The 23,665-nt window shown below is 44.8% G+C and overlaps 1 protein-coding gene across 4 annotated transcripts in view; it reads right to left on the bottom strand.

Annotated features, from left to right (window-relative positions):
• LOC147100414 (uncharacterized) overlaps positions 1–17,356 on the bottom strand; it is a 46,005-nt gene extending 28,649 nt beyond the window's left edge. For 2 of the 4 annotated variants that reach the window (XM_085968258.1, XM_085968260.1), the window contains exons 1-5: positions 17,204–17,356; positions 12,603–12,641; positions 9,544–9,582; positions 8,542–8,577; positions 1,814–1,849 (exon numbers count right to left, since the gene is read on the bottom strand). In XM_085968258.1, coding sequence (XP_085824384.1) covers positions 1,814–1,849; positions 8,542–8,577; positions 9,544–9,582; positions 12,603–12,641; positions 17,204–17,309 — 256 coding nt within the window. In that variant the 5' untranslated portion in view covers positions 17,310–17,356. Of the gene's footprint in view, positions 1–1,813; positions 1,850–8,541; positions 8,578–9,543; positions 9,583–12,602; positions 12,642–14,577; positions 14,749–17,203 lie in introns of all 4 variants that reach the window. The other 2 variants (XR_015073758.1, XR_015073757.1) reach the window with 2 other exon arrangements.
• Between the last annotated feature and the right edge of the window lie 6,309 nt (positions 17,357–23,665).

Genomic DNA, 23,665 nt, shown 5'->3' with positions numbered 1-23,665 from the left:
AAACGGGGAATTATAGACCGGCAAGCCTGACATTGGTATTGGGGAAAATGCTAGAGTCCATTATAAAGATGTAATAGCAGAGCACTTGGAAAACAGTGACAGGATCGGACAAAGTCAACATGGATTTATAAAAGGTAAATCATGCTTGACTAATCTACTGGAATTTTTGAGGATGTGACTGGTAGAATAGATAAGGGAGAACCAGTGGATGTGGTGTATTTGGACTTTCAGAAGGCTTTCGATATTAATAAGAGATTAGCGTGCAAAGTTAAAGAACATGGGATTGGGGGTAAGGTACTGACTTGGATAGAGAACTGGTTGGCAGACAGGAAGCAAAGAGTTGGAATAAACGGGTCTTTTTCCGAGTGACAGGCAGTGACTAGTGGGGTACCGCAGGGATCGGTGCTAGGACCCCAGTTATTCACAATATATATTAATGATGATCTAGATGAGGGAACTAGATGTAATATCTCCAAGTTTGCAGATGACACAAAGCTGGGTGGGCATATGTGCTGTGAGGAGGATGCAGAGAAACTACAGTATGATTTGGACAGGTTGGGTGATTGGGCAGATGCATGGCAGATGCAGTATAATGTGGATAAATGCGAGGTTATCCACTTTGGTGGCAAAAACAGAAAGGCAGATTATTATCTGAACAGCAATAGATTGGGAAAAGGGGAAGTGCAACGAGACCTGGGTGTCCTTGTGCACCAGTCGCTGAAGGTAAGCATGCAGGTGCAGCAGGCGGTTAAGAAGGCAAATGGTATGTTGACCTTCATAGCGAGAGGATTCGAGTACAGGAGCAAGGATGTCTTGCTGCAGTTGTACAGGGCCTTGGTGAGACCACACCTTGAGTATTGTGTGCAGTTTTGGTCGCCTTGCCTGAGGAAGGATGTTCTTGCCATGGAGGGAGTGCAGCGAAGATTCACGAGGCTGATACCTGGGATGGCAGGAATGACGTATGAAGAGAGATTGGGTCGATTAGGCTAGAGTTTAGAAGAATGAGAGGGGATCTCATTGGAACTTATAAAAATCTGACAGGACTAGACAGACTAGATGCTGGAAGGATGTTCCCGATGGTCGGGGAGTCCAGAACCAGGGGTCACAGTCTAAGGATAAGGGGTAAGCCATTTAGGACTGAGATGAGGAGGAATTTCTTCACCCAGAGAGTGGTGAACCTGTGGAATTCTCTACCACAGAAGGCAGTTGAGGCCAATTCATTAAATATATTCAAGAAGGAGTTCGATATATTTCTTAAGGCTAAAGGGATCAAGGGACATGGGGAGAAAGCAGGGACAGGGTACTGAATTTAGATGATCAGCCATGATCTCATTAAATGGCGGAGCAGGCTCAAGGGGCCGAATGGCCTACTCTGTTTCTATGTAAACACTAACCGCCCCTCAAGTGCCAACTTACCCTTAAGCCCTAATCTAGTCTCAAACACCAGCCTGTTTTCAAACATTAATCAACCCTCAAGCATTTATCTAACCCTTAGACATTTGCCATTGTTAAAAAGTTTTTATTAATTTCAGCAAAGTTTGTATGTTTTTTCTTCGCTATCTTATAGTCACAGTACATGGTATTTACAGGAAAATAGAGTCAGATTCTTTCACACATTATTGTTCATTTCAGAAACAGGAGTGTTGAGTGTTGACAGGACCAATGCTATGTTTTGGCAGAGTGCAGTTTGGGTGGATTCCCCAATCGAACTACAGTAATTGAACAGGCAGGAGGTCTTCAGTTGCAGACAGTTTTGCAATATTATCTTTTAGTTATCATTCACAGATCTCACAGCATTGTGTTAAATCCTTACCTTGGATGGAGCCAGTTTTTGAGCCACAGGTATCATCTGCAAACAAGGAGTAAATGATTAAATTGGGTACCTATGGTGAACTAACGCTATTTATAAGAGGAGGTTCCAGTTCCTGTGCCAAGTATAATGGAAGCCCCAGAGAATGTGCTCCTTGGTTACCAGTCGAACTTAAAGTGTAGCTATCGTCATCCTCCGACAGTTATTTAAACAAATCCTCACCAATCTGTAGACTATGATCTAACCTTTAAAAGCTAGCCTACCTGAAAAGTCCCTTAACTAACCAGTCTGTCATCTAAACCTCAAACACTAACCTAACCATCAGACGTCACCTTAGCCATTACCTAACCTACAAACAGTAAAGCTGCCTAGCCCTCTGATCAGCCCACACCTTGAGTACAATGTATCCACTTATGGCCGCCAGGCTGTAAGGGAAATAATCAAGAGTTTGGAGAAGAGCCACAAGGATGTTCCCTAGTGTCAGAGTGGACCTTCTCCATCTTCTGGTCTTGTGAATCTCTGTCAAACCTTGGCCTACCTTCAGACCCTGTCCTCAAAGACTAACCTACCCCTAAACAGTAACACACGCTCAAACACCAAGGGTGGTAGTGGGCGGGTCAGGTGGGAAAGTTGTTATTTTTTACAGCGGATCATCTCGCTCTCACGCGCCTTTCCCCCTGGCGCGTCTGTCATCGTGGAGCCGACCCGACCGGCAGCGGCGGGCGACCCAGTTGAGATGATTATCAGGTAGTTTACAGGCACTGAACAGCCTTTTTTCACTTATTTTTTAATTTCCCTGCATGACCACGGGATTCACGCAGCTCGGGAACCACATCTTTATACCTGAGGTGTGAGTTCCGTGGCCATTGCTCCAGCTGATTACTTGACAGCATGAAAACAAACCAAAATAAAAACATGTTGATTACAACAGCTAACAGATTGATGGAGATTCTGTTCCACTTGAAAAGCTACTGGTAAGTGTCAATTCAGAAATTCCTGAAGGGATGTGAGTGCTGACGGCTCCCCTCCTACCCTGGATGGTGAGGGAAATACATTTTTCACCGGCCTTTCTCAGCTGTTGCCTCCCAACTCAACAGTAATTGCAGTGAATTGATCAGCGTTATAAAAAATGACATACCCCATTTAAATAAATTTTTGTGTTGTTTCTGGTCAGGTTTTTCTCACAGTATACTGTGATTGTCCAGTTACATATTAAATCAAGTCATCAACCATAACAATTTCATTCTCATCACTCATTCCACTGGTTCAATTTGCTTTCAGTCCCTGATGTGACTAATTTAATTTTTCAGTCTGAGACTTTAGGGTGAATTTCTGCGGAGGTTCTCTCACCTGTCCATTGTTAACTTCAATGGAAGAGCTGCAGAAATCGCAGAAACACATTGTAAGCACCACTTACACTGTTTGTCAGGGATTCCGCAGCTCTTCCACTGAACTTGCATAAGATTGTAAATCCACCCCTTTACAATTACATTTAAAATCTGCTTATTTTTATGTATTACCTATACACACACATCTTTTATTTGTACCAGTTACTGATACAAAAGTCTATAGATTTATGACTAAAGCACCAATAACTTCACAATTAATGTACCTTTTAATTATCTTTTTGATCGTATTTATAGATGATGTCATATTAATTAATGATAATTTTATTAAAATATTTCTTTGTCACTCATATATAACTTTTATTATATTATTGTAGAGTAAAGATTCAACACACTTTGTTAGATTAAACTTCAAATGTAATGTGGCCAGGGTCCCTTTAAGGATCCCGGCTGAAAACGCATCATGAATGACATCACCCGCTCTATCTAATTGGGCTGGGTAATGCGCTGGGTGAGCTTAATGGGCCCCATTAAGGTAAGTTCATTTTCTACAGCAGGATGGAGCCAGCAGCGGGGTCGCGACCCGCCATGGACACTGCCCGCACCGGACCTGCTGAGGTAGGCAAAATTCCAGCCCAAGTAATTGTCAAAAGTAACCTACAATAATATAATAAAAGTTATATATGAATAACTAAGAAATATTTAAATAATATTAATAATAAGAACCTTCTGTCAAGTATTAATCAACACTCAAACACCAATCTACCTTCATACACTAAGGCCGCGATTTTGCCGGCGCTCAGAGGACGGGTTTGGAGGTGGGTGCGCTGTCAAAATCAAAATGATTGACAGCGGGTTGGGAGTCCACTCCAAACCCGCCTCCATGTAAGTTTCCAAAGTGCCGCGTCTGCGATTTCAGAACAGACCCGACACCAAGCAGCAGGGGAGGCATTTCAAATAGTTAAATGCTTGTTAAACGCTTGTTAACTACTATTTTGCCAGCCTATTTCTATTTTCCTACTTTTTTAACGGGGTTCACGTTGTTCAGAGATAACGTCAGGTAAGTAGGTCGGATTCTCTATGTCTCCCCATTGCTGTGAATAGGTGACAGCTGCGAAAGTGGTCTGAAAGCTACCATTTCACAGCTGTTCACTTTCCAATGTCAGAAGTTTGAGCCTTCAGGACTTGGAAGACACTTTTGAGCTTTATGCAGTTTGGAAGTGTTTGGAGTAAACTCTCTATCCACTGTCACCTCCTTGGAGCAAGCTCTCTCACCACTGACCGATCGCTTCTGTCGTCTCAACTTCAGTTGCCATCTATTCCAGCAACATCGGTGCCCTTGAAAAAATCTCACCTTGGTCCTCTGAATCCCTCTACGATCAGCCTCAGCACCAACATCACCAGGCACACCAACATCATCAGGCACACCAACATCATCAGGCACACCAACATCACCAACAACAATACCAACCTTCTCTGCAATCACCTGCTGTTGCACAGGACACCCGACAACATTGCTGCTTGGGAGGCCAGGGATGGACTCACTATGGCCAGATTTACTTCACTTAACACTGTACACCCTGGCTGCCACATGATGCGCCAGGTTGACACCACCCACACCAGCACCATAAAGCACCCTTAAAATGCCCAAACCATTCCTTTCACACTCATCACCATTTTGAGCAGGGAGGGGGAGGGGAGGGGAAGTTAAGTCTCAACAGTCACTGGAACTCACTAAGATACTTCCAAAGGTGAGCACAAATCTGTCCAATAAGTTAAAGTGTTGAAAATAAAGATTTCAATGTTTGACAACACATTAACAGAAACATCACATGAACATTGGCTAAACCACCCAGGTGCCTACCCTTGTGTGTTGTTAGTTGGTATGATTGCACTAGGATGAGGGTGAGTGTGAGGGGTGGCTAGTGAGATGGGGAAGTGATAATGTAGATAGAAAGGGATGGGTGGAGGTGCAAGGTAAGTTGGTGTGAGTAAGGATGTGCATGAGTAGGGTAGGGAAGGCAGAGTGATGTGGATGTGATGAGAGGTACAGCAGGATGAGGTTGAGTGTGGCATGGCAGTAACATTTCGTGATCTACTGAGATCATTGAAAAGTTTGCGCCACTGCAGCCTGGTCCTCCTGACAATGTCCCTGCTTGTGCCCTCCTGTGCAATGTGCAACCAGGCTGCTTTGATCTCCTGGGGAGGTCTCTTCTGCCTATGGGAAGGGAAGAGAATCTCCCTGCGTGCTGTGACTCCATCCATAAGCATATGGAGGGAGTCATGGGAGAGCCTGGGTGCAGCCGTGCACCTCTGTGCAGTGCTCGTCAGTGTTTGCAGCACCTCAATGCTGTAGAACACTGACAGCAGAACTGTCAAAATCAATTTGGACATGACCCCGGTAAGGAAATCGGCTGATGACGCGTCATCAAATGATGTCATCAGACCCGCTTCCTATTAATTGGCCGGGAACCTCGCAGGACGGGCTTAACAAGCCCTATTAACGTAAAATCACTTGGAGAGTGTGGGCTGCAGTAGGCAGCAGGCTGGGACCGCGACACCGACCCCGGCCGCCACAGACCCGTCTCGGTCGGTGAAATCGCGGGCTAAGTTCCCCTCAAACATTAACCGCCCCTCAAGTATCAGATTACCCTTAAACGCTAATCTATTCTCAAACACCAACCTATTTTCAAACATTAATCAACCCTCAAGCATTTATCTAACCCTTACACATTGGCCATTTTAGAAAGTTTTTATTATTTTCAGCAAAGTTTGTATGTTTTTCCTTTGCTATCTTATAGTCACAGTACATGGTATTTACAGGTAAACAGAGTCAGAATCTTTCACACGTTATTGTTCATTTCAGAACCAGGAGTGTTGAGTGTTGACAGGGCCAATGCTATGATTTGGCAGAGTGGAGCTTGGGCCTCATTCCCCAGTCGAACTAATTGAACAGGCAGGAGGTCTTCAATATAATGGAAGCCCCAGAGAATGTGCTCCTTGGTTACCAGTCGAACTTAAAGTGTCGCTAACGTCATCCTCCGACAGTTATTTAATTTCAAATCCTCACCAAGCCGTAGACTATGATCTAACCTTTAAAAGCTAGCCTACCTGAAAAGTCCCTTAACTAACCAGTCTGTTATCTAAACCTCAAACACTAACCTAACCATCAGACATCCCCTTAGCCATTACCTAACCTACAATCAGTAAAGCTGCCTAGCCCTCTGATCAGCCCACACCTTGAGTACAATGTATCCACTTATGGCTACCAGGATTCGAGTACAGGAGCAAGGATGTCTTGCTGCAGTTGTACAGGGGCCTTGGTGAGACCACACCTTGAGTATTGTGTTCAGTTTTGGTCGCCTTATCTGAGGAAGGATGTTCTTGCCATGGAGGGAGTGCAGTGAAGATTCACCAGACTGATACCTGGGATGGCAGGAATGACGTATAAGGAGAGATTGGGTCGATTGGGCTTATACTCGCTGGAGTTTAGAAGAATGAGAGGGGATCTCATTGAAACTTATAAAATTCTAACAGGACTAGACAGACTTGATGCAGGAAGGATGTTCCCGATGGCCGGGGAGTCCAGAACAAGGGGTCACAGTCTAAGGATAAGGGGTAAGCCATTTAGGACAGAGATGAGGTGGAATTTCTTCACCCAGAGAGTGGTGAAACTGTGGAATTCTCTACCACAGAAGGCAGCTGTGACGTGTCTGAACGACTATCGACCTGTCGCACTCACACCCATCATAACGAAGTGTTTCGAGAGACTGGTCCTGGCTCACATCAAAGCCAGTGTTCCCGCCTCTCTTGACCAACACCAGTTTGCCTATCGTGCAAACAGATCAACGGAGGATGCAATCACAACTGCTCCACATTCTGCATTGAATCACTTAGACGGTAAAGAGACCTACATCAGAATGCTGTTCATAGACTACAGCTCAGCATTCAACACTATCGTCCCCAACAAGCTGGCCACCAAACTCCACACTCTTGGCCTGAACACTTCCCTTTGCAACTGGACCCTGGACGTCCTAACTAACAGACCCCAGTCTGTCAAATTAGGTAACCACACCTCCCCCCCCCACTGACCCTGAACACGGGGGCCCCACAAGGTTGTGTGCTGAGCCCCCTCCTCTACTCCCTCTTCACCCACGACTGTGTGGCTGTTCATGGTTCCAAAACCATCATCAAGTTTGCGGGTGATACCACGGTGGTAGGCCAGATCACCAACAACGATGAGTCAGCCTACAGGGAGGAGGTCCAGCATCTCATGAAGTGGTGCGCCGATAACAACCTGGCCCTTAACATCAAGAAAACCAAGGAAATCATTGTGGACTTCAGGAAGTCTAAAGGCGGAAGTCACCCCCCCATCCACACCCATGGGGCTGTGGTGGAAAGGGTGGACAGCTTTAAGTTCCTCGGAGTCCACATCACGGAAGACCTCTCCTGGTCCCTCAATACCTCCTCTTTGGTGAAGAAGGCCCAGCAGCACCTATATTTCCTAAGGAGACTGAAGGGATGTAACCTGTTACCCCTGATCCTCTCTAACTTTTACCGCTGCACAATAGAGAGCATCCTGACGAACTGTATCACAGTGTGGTTTGGCAGCTGTAGCTCCTATGACCGGAAAGCCCTACAGCGGGTAATCAAAACTGCCCAACGCATTACCGGCACCCGGCTACCGACCATAGAGAACATCTACCAGAAACGCTGTTTACGGAGGTCACTGACCATCATCAAAGACCCTACCCACCCCAGCCACAATTTGTTTGCCCCCCTGCCATCTGGGAGACGCTACAGATGCATTCGCACCTGAACGACCAGATTTAGGAACAGCTTCTTTCCCAGGGCTGTCATCCTACTGAACTCTACAAATAAACTCTAAAGCCTGCACATCTGCCAATGCACTTTATTATGTTTATGTTTATGTTAATGTATTACAAGCCAAATGAATGTTGAATGTTAAATGTCTTAATCTAAATGTACACTCTCGGGAGCCGCAAGCCTACATTTCGTTGTACTGCACTTGTGCACTAACAATGACAATAAAGTTGATTATTATTATTATTATTATTATTATTATTAATAATTCATTAAATATATTCAAGAAGGAGTTGGATATATTTCTTAAGGCTAAAGGGATCAAGGGATATGGGGAGAAGGCAGGGACAGGGTACTGAATTTGGATGATCAGCCATGATCTCATTGAATGGCGGAGCAGGCTCGAGGGGCCAAATGGCCTACTCCTGCTCCTATCTTCTATGTTTCTATGTTTCTATATTTTTGTATATTTCAGGCAGGAGGTTCTCAGCTCCTGACCGTTTTGCAATATCATCTTTTAGTTATCATCCATGATCTCACAGCGTTGTGTTAAATCCTTACCTGTGCGTGTGCCAGTGCTTGAGCTATTGTCGGGATCTGCAAACAAGGAAGAAATGATTCAATTGGGTACCTACGGTGAACTAACGCTAGTTATAAGGGGAGGTTTCAGTTCCTGTGCCAGGTACCAGGAAGCCCCAGAGAATGTGCTCCTTGGTTACCAGTCGAACTTAAAGTGTAGCTATCATCATCCTCCGACAGTTATTTAATTTCAAATTCTCACCGAGCCCTCAGACCATTTTCTAGCCTTTAAATGCTAGCCTACCTGAAGTCCCTTAACTAACCAGCTTGTTATCTAACCTTCAAACACTAACCTAACCATCAGTCATTGCTTTAGCCATTACCTAACCTTCAAACACAGAAGGTGCCTAGCCCTCTGATCAGATCACACCTTGAGCACAATGTGTCCACTTATGGCTGCCAGGCTGCAAGGGAAACATTCATAACATAATAACATAAGACGTAGGAGCAGGAGTCGGCCATTTGGCCCCTCGAGCCTGCTCCGCCATTCAATAAGATCATGGCTGACCTGATCTTGGCCTCAACTCCACTTCCCTGCCCGCTCCCCATAACCCTTGACTCCCTTATCGTTCAAAAATCTGTCAAAAATCTCCACCTTAAATATATTCAATGAAAATATTCAAGAGCCAGAGAAGAGCCACACGAATGATCCCTAGTGTTTGAAGGCTTCAATATGAGGAAAGACTGGATAAACTTGGGATTTTTAGCCCAAGAGCTGAATCGTGATCTCGTAGAGCTAGCCGAGAATAAACAGTATGGAAATGAAAATCGGGAGAGATGGAGAACTGAGGGTGGCTGAATCGATATTGCCCATTTTACACTATTGACCAAAGTCAAAATTTATCCCCGCTGTGTTCATTTGCTTCTGAAATGACTCCAGAATTTTCACTTTCACTACTCTACCCAGGAGACAGTCGACCGACGACCGTGGAAAAACGTTGCCTTTACATTACAGACCTGAGAGAGTTGTGTTACTTTACCTACCTTTGCGTGACGCATTGTTCAACACACCCTTCAGGCAGTCTGCAAGAGAAACATAGTTAAGCAAGAGAAAAGTAATTGAACAGGTCACATGTGGTGAGCTAACATCACGTCTGAGGTGAGGTCAAGGATTTGGTGCTTTGTACAGTGGAAGCCCTGGGGCTTGGTCGCTTTAGTCAAGGGTAAAGTGTAGTGACACTTGCCTGGGGTTGGTGGACCTCTCCGTGTGCAGTTGGGTCGGGTGGCTCAGGATGTTGGTGTCATTGCTTTGGGGGAGGAGTGTTGGTTGCAGTATCTTTGCCGCAGTTATGCCTGATCTTGGCTGGGTGTGTATTTGTTGTGCTTGACTGGACTCCTCGAGGGTGTTGTTGCCAAGTTGGGAGGAGGCAGTGCCTTTCACCTTTAGGGTTATGAAATGCGACCAGAGGCCACCCCCGCCCCCCAAAACTAAAGGAAAGGTTTTACAGTTATCTTGGAGGTGCCTCTTCTGTCTGCTGATCAGCTGCAGACCTGCTTCAGCCTGGCGGAGTCTCCAGCTCAGGCCTCCCTGCTCGGGCTTCCCCGCTCGGGCCTCCTCGCTCAGGCCTCCCCGCTCGGGCTTCCCCGCTCGGGCCTCCTCGCTCGGGCCTCCCCGCTCGGGCCTCCTCGCTTGGGCCTCCCCGCTCAGGTCTCCCCGCTCAGGCCTCCCCGCTCGGACCTCCCTGCTCAGGCTTTCCAGCTCATGCTTCCCCGAGGATGGTGTTTCTGAGGTCCAGGTTGAACCCCATTTAGAGTACTGCACCTCAGGAAAGATGTATTGGCCTTGGAGGGGATGCAGTGCAGATTTACCAGAATGATATTAAGTAATGAGGACAGGTTGCATAGACTAGGTTTGTATTCCCTCGCGTATAGAGGATTAAGGAGTGATATAATTGAGGTGTTTAAGATGATTAAAGGAGTTGATAGGGTAGATAGAGAGAAGCTATTTCCCCTGGTGAGGGAGTCCAGAACAAGGGAGCAAAACCTTAAAAGTAGAACTAGGGTGTTCAGGGGTGATGTCAGTTATTTCCTGGAAGTATTCTCTGGAGAAGACATTAGCGCATTCCACTGATCTCAGGAAGTTCTACAACTAAACCTAATGGCCTAGAAGTTGTTCCACTCTGGCCTGCGGAGTGATCCCTACACTGGGACGGGTAGGCCCAATCACACCCAATATTGGGCCTCGGGGCCTCATTTAAATGATACTGGTGAGGTGCAGACACCTGCTGGGCCTCCTCAGGCAACTCACCAGAGAATTGACATTGAATTTCGGGCCGCTGTGGCGCTGGCCGTGGCATTCAAGTAGGACTTGGTAGGGGGAGGGAGGCGATCGGATGGGGGGAGGGGTGGGGGGAGGTGAAGGCAGTGGGAAGCCATCAGGATGGAGGGGAGTGATCAGGAGGGAGGGTTACGACTGGGAGGGAGGTGGGCGATTGGGAGTGAGGTGGGTGAGCGGCAGGGAGGGAGGGGCCCGACCGGGAGGGAGGTGGCTGATCAGGAGGGTGGGAAGCGAGCAGGAGGAAGGGGGGTGATTGGGAGGGAGTGGACAATTGGGAGGGGCATGACCAGGTGATTGGGAGTGGGGGGCTAAGTGATCGGGAGAGGGCCGAGCAGGAACTGGTAATGGTCTACATTTAGTTAAGTACTTTTTTAACAAACTCCTCTTTTTTGGTGGCGGCCTCCAGCTGTCCCTAAAAGGATCACTGGTTAGGCTGCATGGAGGCCATGTTTTTAGGGCAGTCCAACTTTGCAAAAAAGGCCTCAAGTAGGCGTTAGGACCTCTTATTTGCATATGTTTCAGGTATGGGCCCTGGATGTCCAGACTCCTTTTTCCGGTGTAAATGTAATCTTTAACAGTTCGGGTCCCGAGATGAAATATCCTCAAACGTGCAAAGTTCAGATGTCATCGTGCTGACGCTCGGAACACGGGGCCATGAATAAAGCTCAATTGCAGACTGAGAGCGACCTCAGAGAGCCAGGATAAATGACCTCTCTGTATCTGCATACACCACTGGAGCAACTTCCCTTCGTGCACTGTAGCTTCTCCGGTAGAGTACGGAGTGGCTTTCCCTATGCTCAAGAGTACGGGTAGCAGCTGCCACCACTTTGACCCACGTACCTTGTGGATCCATCCCTATCACAGCACCATAGTTCTCTCCCAACTGAAATCTGGGATCAGATGGCGAAATGCACAAGAACCTTCAGAGGAGGAAAATAGTGCAAAGGGACTACGTAGACACATGCTAATGCCTCATTGATTTTAAACAGATTAACGCCTGCACTAAAATAATGGACAGAGGAATGTTATAGGAATGTAGCAAGCTTTCGTCCTCTGATACGATAAACAGTCACATTTGAATGCGTGCCCTGGGTGCCCCTTTTTCTGCCTTTACCAATATGGCGGACGGCCCACTGATGGCAGAACTTCAGTAACCACACCCGGAACTTTAGAATTCTCTTCCCTGAACCTCTTTGCTTCACTTACCTACCTCTCCAACTTCAAAATGCTCTACAAAGCCTGATCTCATTAACTCTTTGTGCCTTCAATCATCTCCGCTAACTTATCTTCCTTTTTTATCCTCAAGTCCCCAAAAGTGCCTGTAAACGTACTTGGAGCCACTGCGTTACGTGAAGGATTCTCCAACAGCGCAAGTTGTTACTGCTAATGTACCTCCAACTCCCGCATTTTATTCTAAAAGTTCTTTACTTTAACCTTGGATTAATTTAGGTCTTTAATGTATGTTTACCTTGCCTGAATTTATTTTCTGCTTTGATGTTGTTCTATTCTTCCCCTTGATCATTCTCCAAGATCCACTTACCCACAATTAAAGTCTTATTCCTCTTCCTCTTCATATGTCTTTTGAACGAAACTGAACATTTTTCTCTCTATTTATAGCTAGTCTGTTTAGACGCAACACATGTCTCCTCCATCAACCAAATTCATCCCAAAAGCCGGCCCAGATATTTATAATCACAATACTATTTGACCTGCTTTGAGCTAGCCAGCCACTCATTGTCAGTGACCAGTTGTGTTACATTCTTACCTATACGTGTCGCAACGCCTGTGGGTTTGTTGCTTGCACCTGAAAGCAAGAGTGATATCCTTAAAAACATTAGAAGCAGTAAGCAAACAGCACCTGAAAAATGAGGTTACAATTTCGCATCATGGACAGTGGATGCCCAGAAGCTGGTTCCTTTTGCTGGCAAATTAAGCGTACAGTACGGTGGGGGCAGTCCAGGGCCGGTATGCCTTCTATAGATAAGTACATCACTTGGATGGGATGTTTCTAGATGTGGAGGTGTTATTGTCTGGGTGTGGGTGTTGCAATATTGAATCATAGAGTCATAGAATGATACAGCACAGAAGGAGGCCATTCGGCCTATCGTACCTGTGCCAGCTCTTTGAAACAGCGATCCAATTTTCCAATTAGTCCCACTCCCTGCCCTGTCCCCATAGCACTGCAAATTTTTCTCTTCCAATTAGTTATCCAATTCCCTTTGAAAGTTATTACTGAATCTGCTTCCACCACCCTTTCACGCAGTGCAAAGTTGAAGCCCATGGAATGAAAGGGACAGTGGCAGCATGGATACAGAATTGGCTAAGTGACAGGAAACAGAGAGTAGTGGTGAACGGTTGCTTATCGGACTGGAGGAAGGTATACACTGGGGTTCCCCAGAGGTTGGGTACTAGGACCACTGCTTTTCTTGATATATTTTAATGACTTGGACTTGGGTGTACAGGGCACAATTTCAAAATTTGCAGATGACACAAAACTTGGAAGTATAGTGAACAGTGAGGAGGAGAGTGATAGACTTCAAGAGGACATAGACAGGCTGGTGGAATGGGCAGACACATGGCAGATAAAATTTAACGCAGAAAATGTGAAGTGATACATTTTGGTAGGAAGAACGAGTAGAGGCAATATAAACTAAAGGATACAATTTAATCAGAAGGAACCAGTTAAAAAAGTATACAGGATACTGGGCTTCATAAATAGAGGCATAGAGCACAAAAGCAAGGAAATGATGATGAGCCTGGTTCAGCCTCAACTGGAGTATTGTGTCCAATTCTGGGCATCGCACTTTAGGAAGGATGTGAAGGCCTTAGAGAGGGTGCAGAAAAGATTACAAGAATGGTTCCAGGGATGAGGGACTTCAGATATGTGGATAGACTAGAGAAGCTAGGGTTGTTCTCCTTAGAGCAGAGAAGGTTGAAAGGAGATTTGATAGAGGTGTTCAAAATCATGAGGGGTCTATACAGAGTAGATAGAGAGAAACTATTCCCATTGGCTGAAGGGTCGAGAACCAAAGGACACAGATTTAAGGTGATTGGCAGAAGAACCAAAGGCATCATGAGGAAAAACTTTTTTACTCAGCGAGTGGTTAGGATCTGGAATGCACTGCCTGAAAGGGTGGTGGAGGCAGACTCAATCGTGGCCTTCAAAAGAGAATTGGATAAGTACTGGAAGGAAAACAAATTTCAGGGCTACGGGGAAAGGGCGGGGGGAGTGGGAATAGCTGAAGTGCTCTGGCAGAGAGCCGGCACGGGCTCAATGGGCCGAATGGCCTTCTTCTGTGCTGTAACCATTCTATGATTCTATGCATTCCAGATCATATCAACTCGCTATTTAAAACAAATTCTCCTCATTTTGCCTCTGGTTCATTTGCCAATTACCTTAAATCTGTGTACAATATATCTGGTGTACTTTGATTTATCCTCTTGAGGTCTATATTGTTCACGTGTGTTGGAGTGGTCTTGGTGTTAGTGTATGCTTTTTTACTCCAGGAATGTTCACACAGGTGTAGTGCCGGAGGACTAGCGAATATCTAAAGTTATACCTATATTTAAGAAGGGAGAGAGAACATGTCCAGGGAACTATAGACCAGTCAGCTTAACATCGGTAGTAGGAAAAATAATGGAATCCCTACTAAAGGCGAAAATAGAAAAATATCTAGAAAGCAAAAATATAATAGTGAATAGACAACATGAATTTTAAAAGGGAAAGTTTTTTGACTAACCTCATTGAATTCTTTGAAGAGGCAACAGAGAGAGTAGACAAGGGTAATGTAGTAGATGTAATATATCTAGATTTCCAAAAGGTCTTCGATAAGGTACCATATAATAGACTAATGAATAAGGTCAGAGCATGCGGAGTCAGGGGACAAGTAGCAGAATGGATAGCTAACTGGCTGCAAGACAAAAAACAGAGAGTAGGAGTAAAGGGTACCTATTCTCAGTGGCAGAAGGTGGGTAGTGGTGTACCATAAGGATCAGCGCTGGGACCACTGTTGTTCACAATTTATAGTAATGATTTAGACTCTGGAATCAAAAACACAATTTCTAAATATGCAGATGACACCAAATTGAGAGGGATAGTCAACACTGAGGAGGACTGCAACAAATTACAAGAAGACATTAATAAACTTGTAGAATGGGCATATAATTGGCAAATGAATTTCAACATAGGTAAGTGTGAGGTATTACATTTTGGTAAAAAAAATAAGGAAGTCCCATATTACTTGGAAAATAAGACTCTAAATGGGGTAGAGGAGCAAAGGGATCTGGGAGTACAAATACACAGATCACTAAAAGTAGCGATGCAGGTCAATAAGGCCATAACAAAAGCAAACCAAACACTAGGGTTTATTTCTAGAGGGATAGAATTGAAAAGTAGAGACGTTATGCTAAACTTGTATCAAACCCTGGTTAGACCACACTTGGAGTACTGTGTACAGTTCTGGTCACCATATTATAAAAAGGATATAGAGGCACTGGAGAGGGTGCAGAGAATATTTAGAAGGATGATACCAGAAATGCGAGGGTATACATATCAGGAAAGGATGAACAGGCTGGGTCACTTTTCTCTTGAAAAGAGAAGGCTGAGGGGTGACCTAATAGAGGTCTTTAAAATTATGAAAGGTTTTGATAGAGTAGATACAGAGAGAATGTTTCCACTTGTGGGGAAGAGCAAAACTAGAGGCTATCAATATAAGATAGTCACCAAGAAATCCAATAGGGAATTCAGAAGAAACTTCTTTACCCAGAGAGTGGTGAGAATGTGGAACTCGCTACCACAGGGAGTGGCTAAGGCGAATAGTATAGATGCATTTAGGGGGAAGCTAGATAAGCATATGAGGGAGAAGGGAATAGAGGGTTATGCTGATAGATTTAGATGAGGAAGGATGGGAGGAGGTTCGAGTGGAGCATAAACTGCGGCATGGACTGGTTGGGCCGAATGGCCTGTTTCTCTGCTGTATATTCTATGTAATCCTATGACTGCTTTGGGAGTATCAAAGTGGGATTTTCAGCTTCAAACATTTTGCAAACCTTCAAACACTTACTTAACTGACAAATATTTGCCATAAGTTTTTAATAGGTGTAATGCAGTTTCCAAATTAATTTATAATGGATGGGCAAGTTCATGATACAGTACAATTACTTTTCATTGCATAAAGTTCCAACGCATCAAACTTACTTGCAAAACCCTTTCTATTTTCCAATTCATAGAATCCCAGTGGATCAAATCCCTTCTCACACATTCCCATTGTACAGGATCCCAATAGACCAAGCCCCTTCCCATTCACTCCAAGTTATAGAATTTCACTGTAGCAAACCCTTCTTTACTCACTCCAATTGAATAGAGCTTCAACAGAGCAGATCACCTTAACATTCACTCCCAATGGATAGAAATCCCGATCAAAGCAAGAAGTGTTCCTGAATGATTTGTTATTTAATCTGTTGTTGACGTTGACAAATTGGCAAGCATTTATTGTGCTTGGGAAGGTTGGTGGTAGGTCAATTGGTTACTTTAGAGGGCTTTAAAAGTCAGCCACATATTGTGGTATTGGAGCGACATACAGGCCCGCCCAGGGTAAGAGTTTTAACTTATACTTATTATATTTATACTACCATATACTTATCATATTACATTACTATTACTTCCAGTGGTAATAGAGGCTTTTTGCACCATTCATCATATCCTGCAACTTGGACTGTCATTGCTATACTTATTTGCTTATTGTTTCTATATTTATACTTGTTTTTACTTTTGCTTTTTATATTTATACTTATATTGTGGGAGTGAGTGGGGAGTAAGCATTCCATTGTACCAGTTACATATGGCAATAAAATAATCTTGAATCTTGAGTTGCAAGTTCCCTTCCCTGCAGGACGTTAGGTTTTTACGTCAAAACAGTAACTTTCATGGTCATTTTTGTTCCCTGTTGCCAGCCCACTAATTACTAGCTTTACCGAATTCAACTTCAAAACTTGCCATGGTGGGTTGTGAACTCGATCTTTGAGTAGCTAGTCCGTACCATGACTACATTACTCTCCCCTATAAATGCTCACTGCTCTGACATTGTTAGTCCACTTGCAAATTTGATCTTGCAGCCTTAGCACAACTGTAATGTCAAATTACATCTGTGAATTGGGTTATGTTTCTGTTAATTCCATGCTTCAGGCTGAATGAAGGCGTGGATGAGGTCTGCAAATTGGTGATTTTGTCTGCACTTGATAGTGATTCTGGTCCAATTATAATGTTTTCCAATAAAGCAATTATGAAGTTATCAAGATAAAAACCTGAACTGGTCCAAAATCACATGCATGCACGTAGAGACTAAACATGTTACAACTTATTCCTACCCTTTTGGGATGAGGGTCCACCTGATATATGGTTTCCGATGAATGACAGTGTCCACTCGTACACTGCTTCCCCTAAAAGAAAAATTAACCAGGTTGTAACAATCATGGTCTTCCCGCCTGGTCTTTGATGAACTGACAACGTACTCACTTGCACCTGCTTTAAGTAGGCTATGAGGTCATTGTGATGTTTGCTGACACTGTGAAGCGTCACAAGCAGTGTAACAATGGTGTAGCATCATCAGATGTAACCTCTGCAGGATACCTGTGGGTACATTACCAATCTGTGCCTAAATATCTGTAATATTCCAACCACCCTGGAATCTGGAATCCTGTTGCTCTATTAAGAAGCTATGGGATGTGAGCTCTGTAGGTGCAGTGCAAAAGTCAAAAGGGCAGCAATTTGGATTTTACCCATGATCCTATTTACCCAAGACTTGCATTTCTATAGCGCCTTTCACGATCACCAGATGCCCCAAAGCACTTTACAGCCAATGAAGTACTTTTTGAAGTGTAGCCACTGTTGTGGGAAACACGGCACAGCAAGCTCCCACAAACAACAATGTGATAAATGACCAGATAAGGTTTTTTAGTGATGATGGTTGAGGGATAAATATTGGTCCCAGGACACCGGGGATCTTTTACGTCCACCTGAGAAAGCAGACGAGGCCTCGGTTTAACGTCTCATTCAAAAGACGGCACCTCTGACAGTGCAGCACTCCCTCAGTACTGACCCTCCGACAGTGTAGCACTCCCTCAGTACTGACCATCCGATAGTGCAGCGCTCCCTCAGTACTGACCCTCCGACAGTGCAGCACTCCCTCAGTACTGACCCTCCAACAGTGCAGCACTCCCTCAGTACTGACCCTCTGACAGTGCAGCACTCCCTCAGTACTGACCATCCGACAGTGCAGCACTCCCTCAGTACTGACCCTCCGACAGTGCGGCGCTCCCTCAGTACTGACCCTCCGACAGTGCAGCACTCCCTCAGTACTGACCCTCTGACAGTGCAGCACTCCCTCAGTACTGACCCTCCGACAGTGCAGCACTCTCTCAGTACTGAGCCTCTGACAGTGCAGCACTCCCTCAGTACTGACCCTCAGACAGTGCAGCACTCCCTCAGTACTGACTCTCCGACAGTGCAGCACTCCCTCAGTACTGACCCTCCGACAGTCCAGCGCTCCCTCAGTACTGACCTTCCGACAGTGCAGCACTCCCTCAGTACTGACCCTCCGACAGTGCAGCGCTCCCTCAGTACTGACCCTCTGACAGTGCAGCACTCCCTCAGTACTGACCCTCCGACAGTGCAGCACTCTCTCAGTACTGAGCCTCTGACAGTGCAGCACTCCCTCAGTACTGACCCTCAGACAGTGCAGCACTCCCTCAGTACTGACTCTCCGACAGTGCAGCACTCCCTCAGTACTGACCCTCCGACAGTCCAGCGCTCCCTCAGTACTGACCTTCCGACAGTGCAGCACTCCCTCAGTACTGACCCTCCGACAGTGCAGCGCTCCCTCAGTACTGACCCTCTGACAGTGCAGCGCTCCCTCAGTACTGACCCTCTGACAGTGCAGCGCTCCCTCAGTACTGACCCTCCGACAGTGCAGCACTCCCTCAGTACTGACCCTCCGACAGTGCAGCTCTCCCTCAGCACTGCTCTGGAGTGTCAGCCTAGATTTTTGTGCTCAGGTCCCTGGAGTGGGACTCAAACCCACAACCTTCTGACTCAGAGGTGAGGCTGACACCATTATGAGAAAATGCAACTGATGTTTGTGTGCATTTATAATTACAACTTCAGCCTCACGACAAAGTGATGTGGATCCTTGGCCTACTTAGCATCTGAAAGTGAAGCCCCGAGCATCACATTCCTTTTCCTGGTGCGATTGTAACCTTTAAGAGTTCGGGTCCTGCGATGAAATATCCTCAAACGTGCACAGAGATCTGATGTCATCGTGCTGACACTAGAAACACGGGGCCATGAATAAAGCTCAATTGCAGACTGAGAGTGACCTCAGAGAGCCAGGATAAATTACCTCACCGTAGCTGCGTACACCACCAGAGCAACTTCCCTTCGTGCACTGTACAATACAATACAATACAAATCGCTTTATTGGCATGATAAGGTACATCTTATGTTGCCAAAGCATCAAAATACATTTATGGTTGAACACATAAACGCGGTTCCATTCATACAGTGTATAAACAGGTATATCCCTGAGTTTATAAATATACATTCGCCTTGTTTATATATACTCTTGTCTTAGTTTACTGGTTGTCCCTCTGTTCATGGCAAGCTGTAACATAGTGTGCCGCCAGTGTTACACAGCTTCTCTCCTCCCCCAGTAGGAATGGGAGTTTTTGGTTGTCAGTCAGATTTCTGAATTCAGGGCATATTTGTGAGAATTTTTGGTAGAAATTCTCTCTGATGCCCTGATATTTTCCACAGGCTGTGAGGAAGTGCATCTCTGTCTCAACTACTCCCTGACTGCAGTGAGAGCATATCCTGTCTTCTCTTGGCAGCCTGGTCTGCCTGTGTCTGCCTTTTTCGATCGCTAGGCTATGTTCGCTAAGTCTGTACCTTGTCAAGGTTCTTCTCAGTTTGTTATCCTTTACCATGGTCAGGTAATCAGCTATGTTGTATTGTCTGTTTAGGGCCAAGTAGCAATTGAGTTTGCTTTGGGTTTTTGTTGTTTCTGCCCAATATGACAGATATTTTTCCTTTTGCTTAGCGACGATTGTGTTGGGTCGAATTCTTTGTGTTACCCTGTCACTGTCCTGGGACTGGTTATTGTTAGTATTGTTATTAGTTACTTTATTGAGTCCCAGGACTAGTTGACTGAGGGTATTCTTCTTTATGGTCAGCTCTTGGCATTTCAGGGCGTCGTAGTGATAGCATTGGGGGTTGCTCATTTGTAGGTGATTCCAAAATTTGGTGGCTCTTTTTTGGATAGTGATTATTAATGGGTATTGGCCTAGTTCCGCCCTGCATGCGTTGTTTACTGTTTTCCTTTGAGTCCGGAGGATACTTTTACAGAATTCCGCATGTAGGATCTCAATTGGGTGTTTGTCCCATTTTGCAAAATCTTGTTGTGTTAGTGGTCCCCAGACCTCACTGCCATAGAGTGCAATAACTGCTCCGATAGAGTAAGGAGTGGCTTCCCCTACGCTCAAGAGTACGGGTATCAGTTGTCACCAATTTGACCCACATACCTTGTGGATCCTTCCTTATCATGACGCCATCTTTCTCTCTACTCATGAAGGGGAAATAGTGCAAAGGGACTACGTAGACACATTCTAAAGCCTCACCCATTTTAAATAGATTAACGCCTGCATTATAATAATGGGCAGAGGAATGTTATACGAATGTAGCAAGCTTTTGTCCTCTAATATCTCTAACAGTAGTTTTGAGGATTTTACGATATTTAGTTTTAAAGCCCGAGCTTTTAACGTCTGAAAACCTTAACAGGAGGTTCTTGGAGTAGTGTTGGATCCTGTTAAATAGAGATAAAATCCTTTTCACTTGCATGTAGGCGGCATTAAACGTCCTGCATGTTTGCATAGCTCCTCTAATATTAACTGTAAGGTAATTTAAACTCAAACTTGCTCCTATTTATTGAAAGCTGTGATGTAAGTGGAAATGTCCAGTGTGGAGCAGCTCATTGCCCCTGGCAGGGATGTGCTTTCTTGTCTGCCAGGAGCACTTGTTGGAAATTGGGAATCTCCATGATCTTCTGCCCACTAATTACCAATTGACAGGAAACTTTGAGCACGCTCCCAAGTTTGTGATGTGCATCCCCAGCAGGTGACTTAAAAAAAAATTTGTTCATGGGATGTGGGTGTCGCTGGCATTTATTGCCCATCCCTAATTGCCCTTGAGAAGGTGGTGGTGAGCCGCCTTCTTGAACCACTGCAGTCCGTGTGGTGAAGGTACTCCCACGGTGCTGTTAGGGAGGGAGTTCCAGGATTTTCACCCAGTGACGATGAAGGTGATGCTCCACACTGGGTGCTCAATCTCCTAAAATTACTCCTTTAGGAGGAAGATCTTCATAACTCACTTGAGAAATAATCTCTTGCGTGTTGTAATGATATCAGCAAATAGAGATAGTATTTGCCTGTTCGATTATGATGCCTTAATAGCATGTTTGCATGTATTGATTGCTTGTGCCTGACCAGCAGAGGGCATGTGACCGAGAGAAGCAAGGCAGTTAGTTTGGTTTCAGTTTTGTTCTAGATGCATCACAAGCATCGTGTCTCCTGTAAAAGCTGTATAAAAGAGTTGAACAAGCTTTAGATTAAAAGTCATTCTCTTTCATAAATGTCTCGTCATTGAACCCACAAAGAAATCAATACATGGTGTCAGAAGTGATTGAAAGAGATGAAGAGGAAAAATCTGAAGTTAAATCAGCTCTCCACAGATTAGCAAGCCAAAAGAGAACATCTTTACTTACCATTAGAGAATAGCTAACGAAGTGAAAAATGGAAGGTTTACTCCCACCGGCGACGCTTCAGTTGACAGGTAATGTGGCTGAAAATTGGAGGAAATTCAAACAACGTTTAGAGTTGTATTTAGCGGCAATCGGAGCTGATGAGAAAAGTGATAATAAGAAATTGTCAGTGTTCTTACATGTCGTGGGTGATGAAGTGCTGGAGGTGTATAATAACTTCACATTCGCTGCTAATGGAGACAAAATGAAGCTAGATAAAATAATGGAACAGTTTGAGGCCTACTGCATACCTAAACGTAACGTGACGTTTGAGAGGCACAGATTTTTCACATGTGTTCAGAAAACGGGTGAGACTAATGATCAGTATGTGACTGAACTGAGAAACAGAAGCAAATCGTGTGAATTAAGGGGACTGACAGACTCGCTGATAAAAGACAGACTGGTGTGTGGTATTCCAGATAATGGTCTAAGGGAAAGACTGCTAAGAGAGCAAGATCTAGACCTGGGAAAAGCCATAGCACTGTGTAGGGCTACAGAGACTGTGAAGTTGCAGGCAAAGGAGCTGTTCAGTGACAATAGCTGCAACGTGGATGCAGTGAGAAAGAACGGATACAAACCGTTTAACAAAAAGAGCGCCAATGTGAAAAAAGAGGTGTGGCCAGCGAACAAAAATGAAAGGGACAATCGAAAGACATGTAGTCGATGCGGTACACAACATCCACCAAAAAAGTGTCCAGCATATGGTAAAAAATGCAATAGTTGCAACAAAAACAACCATTATGCCCGTTGCTGCAAGAACCAAGCGCAACAAAGCAAGGTCCACACAGTAGATGAAAGCGAGATAGAGGAGTTCAATGTAGATGTTGTGTCTGAAAACAAAACAGAAGAAAGAGACTGGATGTTGACACTAAAAGTGAATAACATACACATTCCATTTAAATTGGATACTGGAGCACAAGTTAATGTGATATCAGAGACTGATTTTAAGAAAATTAGACCCAGACCAAAGATACATGGAATCAAAGTGAAAGTGACAGGATACTCAGGTACTGATATACCAGTGAAAGGAAGATGCATTGTCAAAGTGACACACAAGGACAGAGAGCACACGTTAGCATTAATCGTGGTGCCAAAGGAGGTGCAAGCCATACCAGGTTTAAAAGCCTGTGAGAGACTGAACCTGGTAAAGAGAGTCCTCGTTGTGGAAAGCGAAGGAGAGACAGTCTATGATGAACTGAATGTTGCGTACACACCGGGTAAGCTGAGGTATACAGCAGACACGTTGTCCAGAGCTGTTAACCCAGGAGAGCCCGCAAACACAGTGAAAAGACTGAAGTACAAGGCAAAAGACAGTGGAACTGACTTCTACCAAAGCATGCTTGTATACCGCACAATGCTGCTCGAGTGTGGTATGTCACCAGCCCAACTCCTTATGGGACGTCGGCTAAGGTCAAACCTACCCATCCCGGAGAACCTCCTGAAAACAAAAGAGGGGGAGAAAGTGAGGAGGTTCAAGAGCAACAGAAAGAAAAGCAAAAGTATTACTATGACAGAGGAACACAAAACCTACCTGAACTCCACACTGGTGACCAAGTAAGGTTGAAAGACAAAACAAACACATGGACTCAGAAGGGAACTGTCCTGAGTGAAGTTCAACCAAGATCATACACCATTCAGACAGATGAGGGTGCTGTTCTGAGAAGAAATCGTCGAGATCTTCTCATGGGACCAGCCACAGCAGGTCAAGAGACTGATACTGTTGAACAACCTGATCACACAGCTGAGAACCAATCATCTGAGGCAACAACTCAGATTCAAGGACAATCAATCAGAAAATCCTCAAGACACGTGAAGCCTCCTGAGAGACTCATTGAGCAAATTTAAGGACTATTGTTATAGAAGGAAGTAATGTTATCTTATTCTTTCTTCAAGTTCTAGTGTATTGACATATTTCATGTGAACACACAAAGCAAGGTTAAAAAACCTTGATCATGATAATGTAAGTTCATTAAGTGTTACA

This window comes from Somniosus microcephalus, chromosome 26, assembly GCF_052327205.1.
Source record: "Somniosus microcephalus isolate GS21.2 chromosome 26, FLI_Smic_1.0, whole genome shotgun sequence".
Classification (NCBI taxonomy): Eukaryota; Metazoa; Chordata; class Chondrichthyes; order Squaliformes; family Somniosidae; genus Somniosus; species Somniosus microcephalus.
Note: the sequence above shows the minus strand (reverse complement) of the source record. Positions and strands in the feature narration are given on the sequence as shown.